Source organism: Mesocricetus auratus, unplaced genomic scaffold (genome assembly GCF_017639785.1).
Source record: "Mesocricetus auratus isolate SY011 unplaced genomic scaffold, BCM_Maur_2.0 Super-Scaffold_100007, whole genome shotgun sequence".
Classification (NCBI taxonomy): Eukaryota; Metazoa; Chordata; class Mammalia; order Rodentia; family Cricetidae; genus Mesocricetus; species Mesocricetus auratus.
The window spans coordinates 66,056,427-66,069,835 of record NW_024429191.1 but is presented as its reverse complement, the minus strand read 5'-3'; the positions used below and the strand labels follow the sequence as shown (position 1 = coordinate 66,069,835).

Genomic DNA, 13,409 nt, shown 5'->3' with positions numbered 1-13,409 from the left:
CCAACTATCTGCAGATATTTTCCCTTAATTTAAGACACACTAGTTTAATCAAAAATACATTAACCCATTATGCTTTTCCTATTATATAGTTAGTATGTTTGTTTGTATGTATGTATGCATGTATTTATTTATTTCCAGACAGAGTTCCATGCATTTCAGGATGACCTCAAACTCCCTATGAGGCTGAGGCTGACCTTGAACTTCAGATCCTCCTGCCTCCACCTTCTAAGTGCTGAGATTACAGGTGTGTGCCATTACACATCAGCTAGTGTGTGTATGTGTGTGTTTATATATGTGTGTGTATGTGTGTGTTTATATATGTGTGTATGCATATGTGTATATATGTAAATGTATATGTATATGTGTCTATATGTATGTGTACATGTGTGTGTGTATACACATACATATTTACTGGCATGATCACATATGCAAAGATCAAAGAAAACTTCCACACTTTCCTGGCCATTATTATTTGTTTCATTTAATGAGTATTACTCAAATTTTTTTTAATGGGAAGAGGAGGATACTGAAGGAGGTCCTAGTGTTTGATAAACTTGGTAGACACTGGACAAACCTCAGCTACAAGGAACAGAAGACCCTTAATGAGGCCCCATGAGAAAAGGCCCATGGGGGAAGGCATGGGGACCCATGGCCCTTGCCTACACTCCTCTTCTGGTCCCTACCCTCTTCTGGTCCCTTCTGAGTATTGTAACTACAGAAAGAAGTCAAGGTCAGAGCAGACCCCCATGAGCACGTGAGGACCCTGTTTGTCCATCAGACCTGTGTCTTCGAGAAGGCCACGGTGGGCACCTAGGCTGGAGAATCTCATCGAGGCTTCCATCCCTTCAGCACTGTCCCAGCCCTTAGGTTTGAGTGTCCCCAGCTCAGAGAACTAGGAGCCAACAGCCTCACTTTGGAGACCTTCCTTTCAGAGATCCAGGCCTGAAGGATCTGAGAAGCTTTTGTTTCCTTCCCTCCTCCCACCAAGCCTACTCAGTTCCAGCCTGGGGTATCTCCAAGGGAAGGCAAACTCAGCTGTGAGAGTTATAGTTTAAGTCTCTTGGGATCTCTGTTATGGCTCACAAGTTTGGAAACTGAGGTCTAGCAAGTGTCAACAGGGGACCTAGTGGACTTCGCTGTAAATTTTTATCCCTTGGCACACAGGTCGGGGCCTCTGCTGAAGATGGGAGATAAGATAGGGGAGGCCTGTCAACTGGAGCTTGTGAAAAAGGGGTTGCCAAAGCGAAGAGGCTGTTTCAGGGGGGAACTGTTGAGGCTGGTTGGCAATGGAGGGAGCATGGCCGTGGGAGGAGGGGCAGGCAGGAGAAGGTGTCGTGCAGGTTGAGGTGGGCAGAGGTTGAAGAGCCTGGGAAGAGTCTCGTGAGGTCTGGAAGGTACAGGGTCTGCACTGACAAAGGAATGGACATGGCCTCCTAAAGGGACCAGGACAGGTTGGTTGAGGGCACAGTGGCAGTGGCTTTGGAGCCTAGTCCAGAGATGAACACTAACTGTCCAGGCACGTGGGGATGGGGTCACTAGGCTCTTTCAGAGAAGGGCCTGTCAGAAGGAAAGGCATGCAGGTGGGAGGGGTCTGGGGCTGAGGGACTGAGTTGAATTCCACACTGAGGATGAGGGAATGGGAACCCACTCAAGATCTCCGTACCAGTGAGGGAGCCAGACTGAGACCCAGGTCAGTCTGGCTTAGTGCAGCAAGCTCTTTTAGTCAAGCCCAAGTAGCACACATTAAATCCACCATTGCTGTGCATTGAGAAAAGCCCAGGGCTCTCCCAGAGCCACAGTAGGCCCTTGCGCTCTCTGCAGGATGCTACCAGAGCTCACTGGCTGTGAGTTTTATCTGTGACACCTTACTGTGATTCCAGGTGTTCTCTGACGTATTTCTCTGGCATCTTGGAGAGATCTGATAGCACCAGAGAGGTAAGGAGAGAGAGAGCTGAATCATTGACCGTTCATTCACTCTAAAAACATTTGGTGAATGACTATTGAATGAAGCCTTGTGCTGAGTATGGGGATATGACAGTAAGTCCAGATTCCATTTCTGTCCTGATGGGGGAAGAAAGGAGCCTTTCCAAACATCCACCCAATTCCTATTTTAGAGATGCCAAAACGAGGTCTGGCAATGAGGAGTGACTTCCCCAGGCCACAGTGATGGAGCCAAGCCCTGTCTTCTTGTCAGTACCCTGGTCATCCATTATTCATGGGGTGCCATCTACAACCCAGCCACTGCTTTGGATTATGGGAGAAAGGCTTCTGCGGATCCAAGAGTAGAGGTGGTATGGCACAAGGGGGTAGGTGGCGAGGGGAACTGGGGGGACAATGTGCCCATGTGGTGAGGAGTAAAGCAAGATGGAGAGTGTCAATCATATAGCTCCCCTGAAAACCAGAGCTAGGTTCCAGAGCTCCTCCCCAGGGGCTGGGCTTCTGGGAACAAAGACCTGCCCCCTGCACCCCAGGATAGTATATAAAGTCTCTTAGTTCCTTCCAGAGCAGAGTAAGCAGAAAGAAACCATCTCAGGTCCTGTGGGGGAGCAAGGAGTGGGACACTCGTCTGTGGGGTCTGTGGTATTGCTTGCCTGCTCAGCCGTAGCAGGCATTCTGTTTGCATGATGAAGCTGCTACTGGCCCTGGTAGTGGCCCTCGCCACATTCATCCTTACCCAGGCCTCTGAGGGCACTGCCCCAGGTAAGAGCCCCTTGGACACCAAGGCAGAAGATGGGTGGAGGGAAAAGCACTTGGATCTGGGGAGTCTGCGATTCCCTTGAATACTGAGTCCCCATGCCTTTGAACAGCTTCCTCTAGTCAAGTGGAGAATTCAGTCCTTCGAGACTGCATAGCAGAGGCCAAGCTGATGGTGGATGCTGCCTATAATTGGACACAGCAGAGGTGGGCCTGGTTCTGGGGCTATACCAGCCTAGAAGGGTCAATGAGGAAGGATAGGCTTTTGGCAAAATCACTTACCCAACCGGAACCCCTGAGCACTATGAGTCTCCCTACTGGGCTGGGGCTCTGCTGGTAGGCTGCACCCCCCTCCAATCTCCTCTTCCTGTTCGTGACAGCATCAAGCAGCGCCTTAGCAGCGGCTCGGCCAGCCCCATGGACCTCCTGGCCTACTTCAAGCAGCCAGTAGCAGCCACCAAAAGAGTTGTTCAGGCTGCTGATTATATGCATGTGGCCTTAGGGCTTCTAGAAGAGAAGCTTCAGTCACAAGGACCCAGACCCTTCGATGTCACTGGTACTGTGTTCCCATTGAGCTCCCAAGGCCTGCCCTAGCCCGGGAGTGGAAGAAAGCCAGATGCGAGAGGTGGGGCGAAGAGCCTAGGGGATGTTAGAGATGATAGAGGGATGGAATTGACCAGCCCAGGAAAGACCTAGGACTCTGGACTCAGAACCCTGACCCCTCCTCCCCAGATATGCTCACAGAGCCGCAGCTGCGCCTGCTGTCCCTGGCAAGCGGCTGTGCTCTCCGAGACCAGGCTGAGAGGTGCAGCGACAAGTACCGTACCATCACGGGGAGATGCAACAACAAGTGGGTACGGGGGCTCCGCCTTGCTCTCCTCTCCCTTGCTCAGGCCCCGCACCCTGCTAACACTACCCATTCACTACCACAGGAAGAGACCCTGGCTGGGAGCCTCCAACCAGGCCCTGGCCCGCTGGCTGCCAGCTGAGTATGAAGACAACCGGTCACGCCCCTTCGGCTGGACCCCTGGCCGGAGGCGCAATGGCTTCTTACTTCCTCTTGTGAGTTGGAGTGGAGGGTCTGGAAAATGCTTGCTCTCTTTTAGATGCCAGAGGGTAAGACGTAGCCCTGAATCATCAGGCAGGTAGAGCTCACATCTGGGCTGTCCCACTGACCTGATTGATGAGTGACTTTGGGTAGAGAATACCACTTACTCCCTGAGTCCCAGTTTCATCACCTGTAAAAATAGAAAACTCTAAGCATGTGTGAATGGAAGTGAAGTCCTTGGCACAAAAAGCTGTATAAACCACGATCTATGGTACCTATGCTACCTACTATGATTGAACAAGTGTCAAAGCATCTCTCTCTCTCTCTCTCTCTCTCTCTCTCTCTCTCTCTCTCTCTCTCTCTCTCTCTGTAATATGCTTACTGTTTCATGTAAGCTGATTGGCTAGAGAGCTACTGGGATTGGCCTCTCAATGTATGGGCTACAGGCCCATGCGGCCATGCTTGGCTTCTATGTAGGTTCTGAGGATTTGAATTCAGGTCATAGCAAGCATTCTTATCCATTAAGTCACCTCCCAATCCTTTTGTTTTACTTTTTGAGACAAGGTCTTACTCTACAGTTTATACTGGCCTGAATTTAGGATGAAACCCAGGCTATTCACAAACTCAATGCAGTCCTCCTACCTCTGCTTCCTATGGCTGGGATTGTAGGTGAGAGACTCCAAGTTTAAGATCAAAGTATTTGGATGGGGGTGGGGGAGTGGGGGAGTTGGGGGGGTTTCAAGACAGGGTTTCTCTGTGTAGCCCTGGTTGTCCTGGAACTAGCTCTGTAGACCATGCTGGCTTCAAAATCACAGAGTTCCACCTGCCTCTGCCTCCCAAGTGCCGGGATTAAAGGTGTGTGCCACCACTGTCCAACCTCAAAATATCTTGATAAATATAAAGTTCAATGCATTCGCAAATCTATGATCTGCAATTTTACATTGGTTAACTTTCTATTGATATATTAATATGAGAATTTTCTACCTGCCTTAATACTAATGTTAAATTTTCTTCCATTGATCCATCTGTTTATCCAGCTCTCTATTTCTGATTACCAATTTAGCCTTGTACCTGAAGATCAACATTTCTCTAACCTATCTGTCTACACACTGATCTCATATCTGGGAGGGCTGGTGAGGCTGACCTGCTGATCTGGACCAGCTTCCTCTTACCTGTTGAGACAGGATTTTCTGTGTAGTTCAGATTGGCATGTAACTCACTGAAGTTACAATCCTCCTGCCTCAGCCTCACAAATCCTGGGATATAGGCATGTGCCACCAGAAACCTCAGGCCACGCTGTAGACTGTCCTTCTCAGAATGACAACCACCACCAGAGGGGGCTGCATCTCTAAGAACAGAAGGGTGGGTGGAAAACTGTCTGCTCTGGCAGGAGACTGGCCCTCCCTGAGTCCTGGGTTGGTCTCAGCACCTGGTCCAGATCATGAGCCCAGACTCAGGTTGACCCTACTTCCCCACCAGGTCCGGGCTGTCTCCAATCAGATTGTGCGTTTCCCCAGCAATAAGCGGGCCTCCGACCACGGCCGGTCCCTCATGTTCATGCAGTGGGGCCAGTTCATCGACCATGATTTGGACTTTTCGCCAGAGTCCCCAGCCAGAGTGGCCTTCACTGAGGGTGTGGACTGTGAGAAGACCTGTGCCCAGCTGCCTCCCTGCTTTCCCATCAAGGTACCTCCAGGCAACTTTCTAGGGCCCTTGGGTAGCTCCAGCCCAGAAAGAAGGGTATGGGGACCCATCCAGACACAAAGAAACACAGATGTCCCCTGCTGTGCATGTTAGAGGGGTGGGGGTAGCTGGGCTCTGTTGGAGTTTCATGGAGGAGAGAGACATATCGGAGACAGGCCTTGACCTGTGGGTCTGACTCCAGCAGAGGAGGCCTCTGGGCCCCTACTGTGGAGCCTATTCTGGTCATATCTTCTGCCCTTCCTGGGCTGGTGCAGGCCAAGAGCCCTGTGGTTCTTGCCAACTCCTGGGGTTGGGCTATAAGCAGGGTCCTCCCCCAGCCTGGAAGGCAAGGACAGTGGGGTGCTAGGTGAGAAAACACAGAATTCAGGGAGCAAATCTTCTCTGGGAAAGGACACACATGCGTGTGCTCGCATGCCTGCACACACACATACACACACACATACACATGAGCACACACACACACACATGCATGCACGCATGCACACAGTGCAGATTTGCTTGCTTGCAGTAGGTAGGGAGGCACTCAGAGGGGGCTGTGTGTCAGCAAACCCCTTTCTCCCAGCCTTGGTGCAGGGGCACACCCTCTGTGGAAACTTCTAGATTTTCATAGCACAGTGTTAGCATTGGGCTTGTACAGCAAGCACAGCAAATGCTGCCTTCCTTGAGCATTGCTTGACTGCATGTGCAACAACTTGTCTCTCGGCTGCCCAACCTCTCCTCCGGGAAGATGAAGCTCTTTATCATTTCAAGAGCTTCATCTGGGTTGGGGTTCATCTCAGGAGAGCACTTGCCCAGCAGGCACAAAGCCCCCGGGTTTGAGTCTGAGAGAGTCCGGAGGGCTTCCTGAAGTAGGGAAGTTTTGAGTAGTGTCAAAAGTGAGTGTGGGGTACCCCAGGTCAGTGAGCCTGATATGGAGAAATCCCAGTCACTGAGCACTCTTCACTTTAGATACCGCCCAATGACCCCCGCATCAAGAACCAGCGTGACTGCATCCCTTTCTTCCGCTCTGCACCCGCGTGCCCCCAAAACAAGAACAAAGTCCGCAACCAGATCAATGCACTCACATCCTTCGTGGATGCCAGCATGGTGTATGGCAGCGAGGTCTCCCTTGCCCTGAGACTCCGAAATCGGACCAACTACTGGGGACTGCTGGCCACCAACCAGCGTTTCCAGGACAATGGCCGAGCCCTATTGCCCTTTGACAACCTGCATGAGGATCCTTGTCTCCTCACCAACCGCTCTGCGCGCATCCCCTGCTTCCTGGCAGGTCAGTCTGTGGGGGAGTTAGACTCTTCCCGGGATGGAGGGCCATGAGGGGGTGTGGTGAGGAATTACTACTTGGGACCTCAGGGGACCCTCAGTATGGGGGCAGAGCATAGGTACAGATCTGTGCAGTCATTGGGAAAGCTGGAGGGTGGGAATGGATCCCTTTGCCTATCCCCTGGGCGTGATCAGATATCCCTGCTTTGGTGTCTCCGTTGACAAGGGACTCACCACCTGAGTGCACTCCAGCCAACTATAGCAAGGGTCCCTTTTATTTTAATTCAGTGTCTGCCCATTGCTCTTAGTTATGCTACTGGGACCTGAGGGAAGAAAGAGACTGATCCCTTCCCCTGTGACAGAAAGGGACTGTTGTCACCTGTACCTCGATTTTTCCTCTTTAGGCTGTTTTCTTATGCCACGCCTTCCTTCTTGTTACACAGTTATGCATTTATGCGGTACCTTCCTTGGATGTACAGTTTGTGTTCTATTCATAGTCCTTACCCCCGCCTTCCTGTGTGGTTTATGGTAATGATAGTAATCACTTCTGGGTGTTTAAGATGCCCAGATGAGCCGTCCTTGAACCTCAGAGCAGCCACGAAAGGCAGACAGTGTCATCCTCAACTTATAGATTCGAGGCTGAGACCCAGGAAGGATGTTCGCATTTAAGAGAGTAGCGTTCTGAAGGCAGAGCTGTACTGGGACAAAGTGTAGCTCCCAGGCCTCCCCTCTGTACGCTCGGCCCCACTGCTTAACTAAAACCCATTCTGCAAGGATTGTACAACTATGTAACCTGGGAGAGCAGCGTTTACCTTCCTCAGAGGTCTTCAGGAGTTCAGTCTAAATCGGACCTGGGTGGAAGCCAGCAGGTGGCTGAACTTGCTGTCCTGGATTGCCCATGGGGAAGGTCTGGGTACAAAAGAGGGCCCTGCCCAATGAGCCTGCCCCCTGCTTCCTTGGATGGGCAGCATGACATTATGCAGACAGGTGGCATGTAGTCCCAAGGTCAAGGTCCCCAGGGTCGTCTCCCACCATGTGTGGTCGGGGCTGTGGGTCTGGTCTTCTTGTTGAAGAGAATCACCAGGCAAGGAGACCGGCATCTGCCCTGTGTATCTCCTTTAGTCCTAACCTAGTCCAGCCACTTAGGGACCCAGGAGCCCACTGTGCCCTCTGTCTCGGAGAGGAAGGTGTTGGTTGGTAAGGAGCGCATGGTACAGTTGAGATGAGCACACAATCCCATGAAGTACCCCGACCTGGTCTCTGGGTCCCAGACCTCGGTCTGCCCTTACTGGAAGACCCTCTGATAATCATGGACTTGGGTTTTCAAGGAGACACCCGGTCAAGTGAAACCCCCAAGCTGGCATCCTTGCACACTCTCTTTGTGAGAGAGCACAATCGGCTGGCCACTGGGCTGAGGCGCCTGAATCCCAGCTGGAGTGGAGACAAGCTGTACAACGAGGCCCGCAAGATCGTGGGTGCCATGGTCCAGGTAGGGGGCCCAGAGGCCAGCATGAATCTGAGAGAGTGGCTCCCAACCTTCCTGAACAGGGCATTGAGGCTGTACCTCAGGGCTGCTGGGTCTGGATGCTTGGGGCACATCTCTGTCTCCGGTTCTGCCATTAACTGTAACCCCATCTGTGGCTTTTCTTTGGGTTTCAATATCTCATCATCCTCCAGTGGGAAATTAGTGTCGCCACACCCCATTTAATGGTGCCGGAGAAGCCCTGTGAAAAGCAGGAGTCTGTGCAAGGGGGGCGGGGCTGTGGGCTGCTTCGGCCACACTCCTCCCGTGCCATCTCTTCCAGATCATCACCTACCGAGACTTTCTGCCTCTGGTTCTGGGCAAGGCCCGCATCAGAAGAACCTTGGGACCCTACAGAGGGTATTGCTCCAACGTGGACCCACGTGTAGCCAACGTTTTCACCCTGGCCTTCCGATTTGGCCACACGATGCTGCAGCCCTTCATGTTCCGCTTGGACAGCCAATATCGGGCCTCACAAACCAACTCCCGTGTTCCACTTAGCTCTGTGTTCTTTGCCAGCTGGCGCGTCGTTCATGAAGGTGACTGGGCTTCCCAAAGGTGAAGGGGGGGGGGTGAGGGTCCAAACACCGGTTCCTCAGGTGGGCTGCTGAATGCTGGTTGGGTCTCTGCAAATACTTCCCCAGGACAGTAGAAAGAAGGCAGCCATCAGTGGGTCTCTCATGTCCCAAGGGAGCGCCCACCCCCACTCACTGGGAATTAAACCGAGGGCCTTATGCATGCTAGGAAAATGCTCTACCATGAAGCTATATCCCATCCCTTTTACTTTAAAAATTTTATATAAGAGTTTTATTAAAAGTAGCCCGGGCATTGGTGGCGCAGGCCTTTAGTCCCAGCACTCGGGAGGCAGAGGCAGGCAGATTTCTGTGAGTTTGAGACCAGCCTGGTCTACAAGAGCTAGTTCCAGGACAGCCTCCAAAGCCACAGAGAAACCCTGCCTCAAAAAAAAAAAAAGTAGCCCAGGCTGGGCAGTGGTGGCACATACCTTTAATCTCAGCACTCAGAAGGCAGAGACAGGCAGATTGCTGTGAGTTCGAGGCCAGCCTGGTCTACAGTTTCAGGATAGGCTCCAAAGCTACAGAGAAACCGTGTCTCGAACTCCCATCCCCGCCCCCCCAAAAAAGATAAAAATGTAGCTCGGGCTTGCCTTGAACTTGCAACTCTCCTGCCTCAGCCTATCTATATAATCCATATCACCAGGCCCAATGGGGCGCATTTCTAAGGAGGCAGACTGACATCAGAGTGGTATACCATGGATCTGTAAGGACTCCCACCTGCTAGCTTGGCACCGTGGGATGACCCCAGGAGCTTCTGAGAGGTTGGTCAAATCAGCACCTCTCATTCCCCCAACCAGGTGGCATCGACCCCATCCTCCGAGGTCTCATGGCCACGCCAGCGAAGCTAAACCGGCAAGATTCCATGATGGTGGATGAGCTCCGGGACAAGCTGTTTCAGCAAGTGAGAAGGATCGGGCTGGACCTGGCAGCTCTGAACATGCAACGCAGCCGGGACCACGGGCTTCCCGGTGAGGGGGCGCCTCAGACAGAGCTGTTTTGGGGGTTCAGAGCAAACCTCGACCCTCCCTCCTGACAGGAACAAGATGAGCAGTAGTGCAGAGCAGGCAAGGCCCATGTTGATGCCCCACAATCCCTTGCGTGCTAACTTCCTGGGTCGTCCCTACCTGTTATAGGGGCTCCAGCTTTAGGTTCACCCCAGGATCAGGTCAGGGGACTAGGAGGTGAAGAGAGGAGGTAAGAACTTTCTGAGCAAAAAAAAAAAAAAAAAAAAAAAAAAAACCAACCAATAGACTTAAAGGACTTAGATGACCCTTCCTTACCACATTGGTAACTCAGAGAAGAAGGTTATAAAAAACTTTCTAGGGCCAAAGAAATTGCAGGGCCACTAGACCTGGGAGTGAAAGCCAAGGAGCCCAAGAGTGGAGGAACAAACAGAATAATATTAAGGCTTGGTGAGGGCCCAGAGACCTCCCACAGGAGTGAAGAGAGAAAGCACTTCTGTTTTTTCATTTCCTAGTCCCAATGGCCTTCAGCGGCAGCTGTTCCCACCCTCCTATAGATGGGGGAGTAAGTCAGAGGTGGCGAGTAACATGCTCAAAAGTCATCAAAGCATGAAGTAAAACTGACTTCAGAATGTCTTCATTCTTCCTGTTGTTTGACCCCATTCAACACCACGAAGAGGTTTCAGCCCTGGTTTGCCTTTATTCCTTCCAACTTCAGCCCCCCTCTTTAGATAGAATCCAAAGCCCCATGTGTCCTGGTCCCGATGCTCATGCATGGGTAAAGAAGTCGGGGGATTTCCTACTGCTACTCTGCTCACCACAACAGACAGGCACAGCGGGAGGCATTGGAAAAATCAGGCCCACCCCACCACCCACCCCCTGTCCTCGCACCGTGTGTGTGTGTGTGTGTGTGTGTGTGTGTGTGTGTGTGTGTGTGTGTGTGTGTGTGTGTGTGTGTGTGTGTGTTACTCCTCAACTGTCTTCTACCCTGAATGTTTTAGGCAAGGTCTCTCACTGGCCTGGAACTCACCATGTAGGCTGAACTGGGTAGTCATCGGGCCCCAAACCTGTTTATCTCTGTGTCTTCAGCACCAGGATTATAAGTGTGTGACCACATCCAGATATTTTTTTAAGTGGGTTCTGGAGATCCAATTCAAGTCCTCATGCTTGTGTGGCAAGAGGCACCATCTCCCCAATCGTCTTCAATTTGACGTTCCTGACAGCTAAGGAGCTGTGGACGCCCCCTGCTGGAAGACTGACTCTGCTAGCCACTCAAAGGGCTTCTCTGTAACTTTTATTCCCCACCAACAGCTGTTCCCTACAGGCCATTTCAAAAATAGTATCCTGATACTTGCTTTTGTAGTCTCCTCTAGTCCCTTCCCCCGACAACAACAAATGTGATGACTGGCTGGATTTAACTGTACATACCTCATATCAAATTTGTGTCTGTGCAATTTTTACATGAGGACACACTCTTCAGTCCGATACGTGACTGTTCACCAGAGTCTATAGAGGGCTGTGATCTGGTGTAGACCTGTAGGGATCTTCTGGTTCCGTTCAGTATTGACCACAGAATATACTCTGGAGGATTTGTGGGGATCAGCAGAAGCTAATGGAGACTGACAGAGCGGCTTCCTGGTTCTCCTGCAGGATACAATGCCTGGCGGCGCTTCTGTGGGCTTTCCCAGCCCCGAAACTTGGCTCAGCTTAGCCAGGTGCTGAAAAATCAGGCTTTGGCAAGGAAGTTCCTGAGTCTGTATGGGACACCCGACAACATTGACATCTGGATGGGGGCCATTGCAGAGCCTCTTTTGCCTGGGGCCCGAGTGGGGCCTCTCCTGGCTTGTCTTTTTGAGAACCAGTTCAGAAGAGCCAGAGATGGCGACAGGTGAGTGACCCCCAGCACCCCAAGTAGAGGAGAAAGACACAGCACTGTGTGACTGGACAAGGGAGAAAGAATCTTTTAAAGATCAGTGGTTAAGAGCACTGGCAGCTCTTTCAGAGGACCCAGGTTCAATTCCCAGCACCCACATGACAGCTCACAACTGTCTGTAACTCCAGTTCCAGGGGGATCCAACACACTCACACAGACATACTGGCAAAACACCAATGCATATTAAAACAAAAGTAAATTATTTAATTTTTTTTAAGTTTCATTTCTCCCAAGGTCACAGGACCTGAGACCAGGGGCTTCCTCATGGGAAGAAGGTCTGGGGGAAAGCAATGCCAACCTAGGCAAGACTGACGCAGCCTGAGCTGGAGCCTCCTTGGGCCAGAGCAGCAACCAGACAACCTCACTGTCCTGGGTTAGCAGATCCCAGAGCATGGGCAGAAAGAACTAAACCTGGTTTCTCTCTAGGAAGTTTGTGGCTTAAGACTTTATGGGATGTGTGGCATGTGCTTCGGTTCAAACCCTTCCCTGGCCACCTATATTTCTGCGTGCTTACTTCTGGGCAGTTCACTGGGCAGAAACTGGCAGAAAGACTGTGTGGAAAGAATGAAATGGAAGGTGCCAGGCATACAAAAAGTGCTCACTGCACAGTAACTCCCCAACTTCCTCAAGCATCTCTTGATCCACAGATTCTGGTGGCAGAAATGGGGCGTTTTCACCAAAAGACAACGCAGAGCCCTGAGACGAATTTCCTTATCTCGGATAATATGCGACAATACTGGCATCACCACTGTTTCGAAGGACATCTTCAGGGCTAACATCTACCCAAGGGGTTTCGTGAGCTGTAACCGTATTCCCAAGTTGAACCTGTCAGCCTGGCGAGGCAAATGAGGCTTCAGCAGGTAAGGGGAGATCTGGAATGGGTCGGGTCCTCGCATCTCTCCCTGAGATAAGACATCCCATTTGCCAAGTGGAGACAATAGAATTTGTCACTAGGAAAAATGGTACTCTTTCCTAATGGCTTCCAAGGATGCTAGCTTCTGGGCTAATAGTTCTGGGGTCTAGGACTTCATAGGTTAGGACAGGGACAATTAGAAGTGTTCAACCACCCTCAGTTTTGTCATTAATGTCCTAAAATAGCTTTTCATCTGCATATCTAACAAATCCCCCACTCACTTATTTCTGCTGTTCCCACAGGATCCCATGCCAAGCCCTCAAATCTTGGAGATGAGGGTAAGGGGGAGATCATGAGGCTGCTTTCTCCCCCCAAAACCATTTTCTTCTGGAGCTTTTGCAGGCTACATTTTGCTGGCTTCATTGGGTAAGAGTGCCAAGGATGCAATGGCAAGAGGCCCATTAACCTTGGCAGCCTCTTAGTAAGTTATGAATCAACATCAGGTATAAGAGCCTTGAGTTAAGCCATGCTTGGGGTCCAGCAAGAGACTGCGGGAGGGTTTCCAGCACTTTCTCCTGCCCCTTCCCCACAGCATGACTGGAAGACCACATGATCCTGGCTCTTAGCCATGCCACAACCTTCCTCTGGGGCTGCAGGAAGGGCAGCGCTCTCTACTTCAAGCAATAAAACAATGCTGAGGGCAAGGCCTGCATTCTTTCTGTTGGGCTGGGGAGAGCGTGGCCTGGGTCCCAAGCTTTGCCCCACATATTGAAAATGAGGGCTACTAAGATGCAGCCTGGGACTCTGTCTCTTCTGTGAAGGAGAGAAAGGCAGAGGAGTTGGGTCTCAAAGTAGAAA

The 13,409-nt window shown here is 51.3% G+C and overlaps 1 protein-coding gene across 1 annotated transcript; it reads left to right on the top strand.

Moving 5' to 3' along the window:
• The first annotated feature begins 2,534 nt into the window (after positions 1 to 2,534).
• On the top strand, positions 2,535 to 13,247 carry Epx (eosinophil peroxidase). Its single transcript, XM_005075796.4, has 13 exons — positions 2,535 to 2,700; positions 2,808 to 2,901; positions 3,075 to 3,250; positions 3,427 to 3,544; positions 3,627 to 3,756; positions 5,222 to 5,428; positions 6,395 to 6,713; positions 8,035 to 8,195; positions 8,512 to 8,767; positions 9,601 to 9,771; positions 11,416 to 11,653; positions 12,346 to 12,558; positions 12,854 to 13,247. Exons 1-12 carry the CDS (start codon positions 2,622 to 2,624, stop codon positions 12,545 to 12,547), a joined length of 2,151 nt encoding a protein of 716 aa, XP_005075853.1. The 5' UTR covers positions 2,535 to 2,621; the 3' UTR covers positions 12,548 to 12,558; positions 12,854 to 13,247.
• The last annotated feature ends 162 nt before the right edge of the window (positions 13,248 to 13,409 follow it).

What these genes read in the sequence shown, in the direction of transcription:
- Epx (XM_005075796.4), top strand. Translation starts at nt 2,622, where the DNA reads ATGATGAAGCTGCTACTGGCCCTGGTAGTGGCCCTCGCCACATTCATC. An exon ending in CTCTGAGGGCACTGCCCCAG is followed by an intron (nt 2,701 to 2,807) that starts GTAAGAGCCCCT and finishes GCCTTTGAACAG; the next exon opens with CTTCCTCTAGTCAAGTGGAG. An exon ending in CTGGCGCGTCGTTCATGAAG is followed by an intron (nt 8,768 to 9,600) that starts GTGACTGGGCTT and finishes TCCCCCAACCAG; the next exon opens with GTGGCATCGACCCCATCCTC.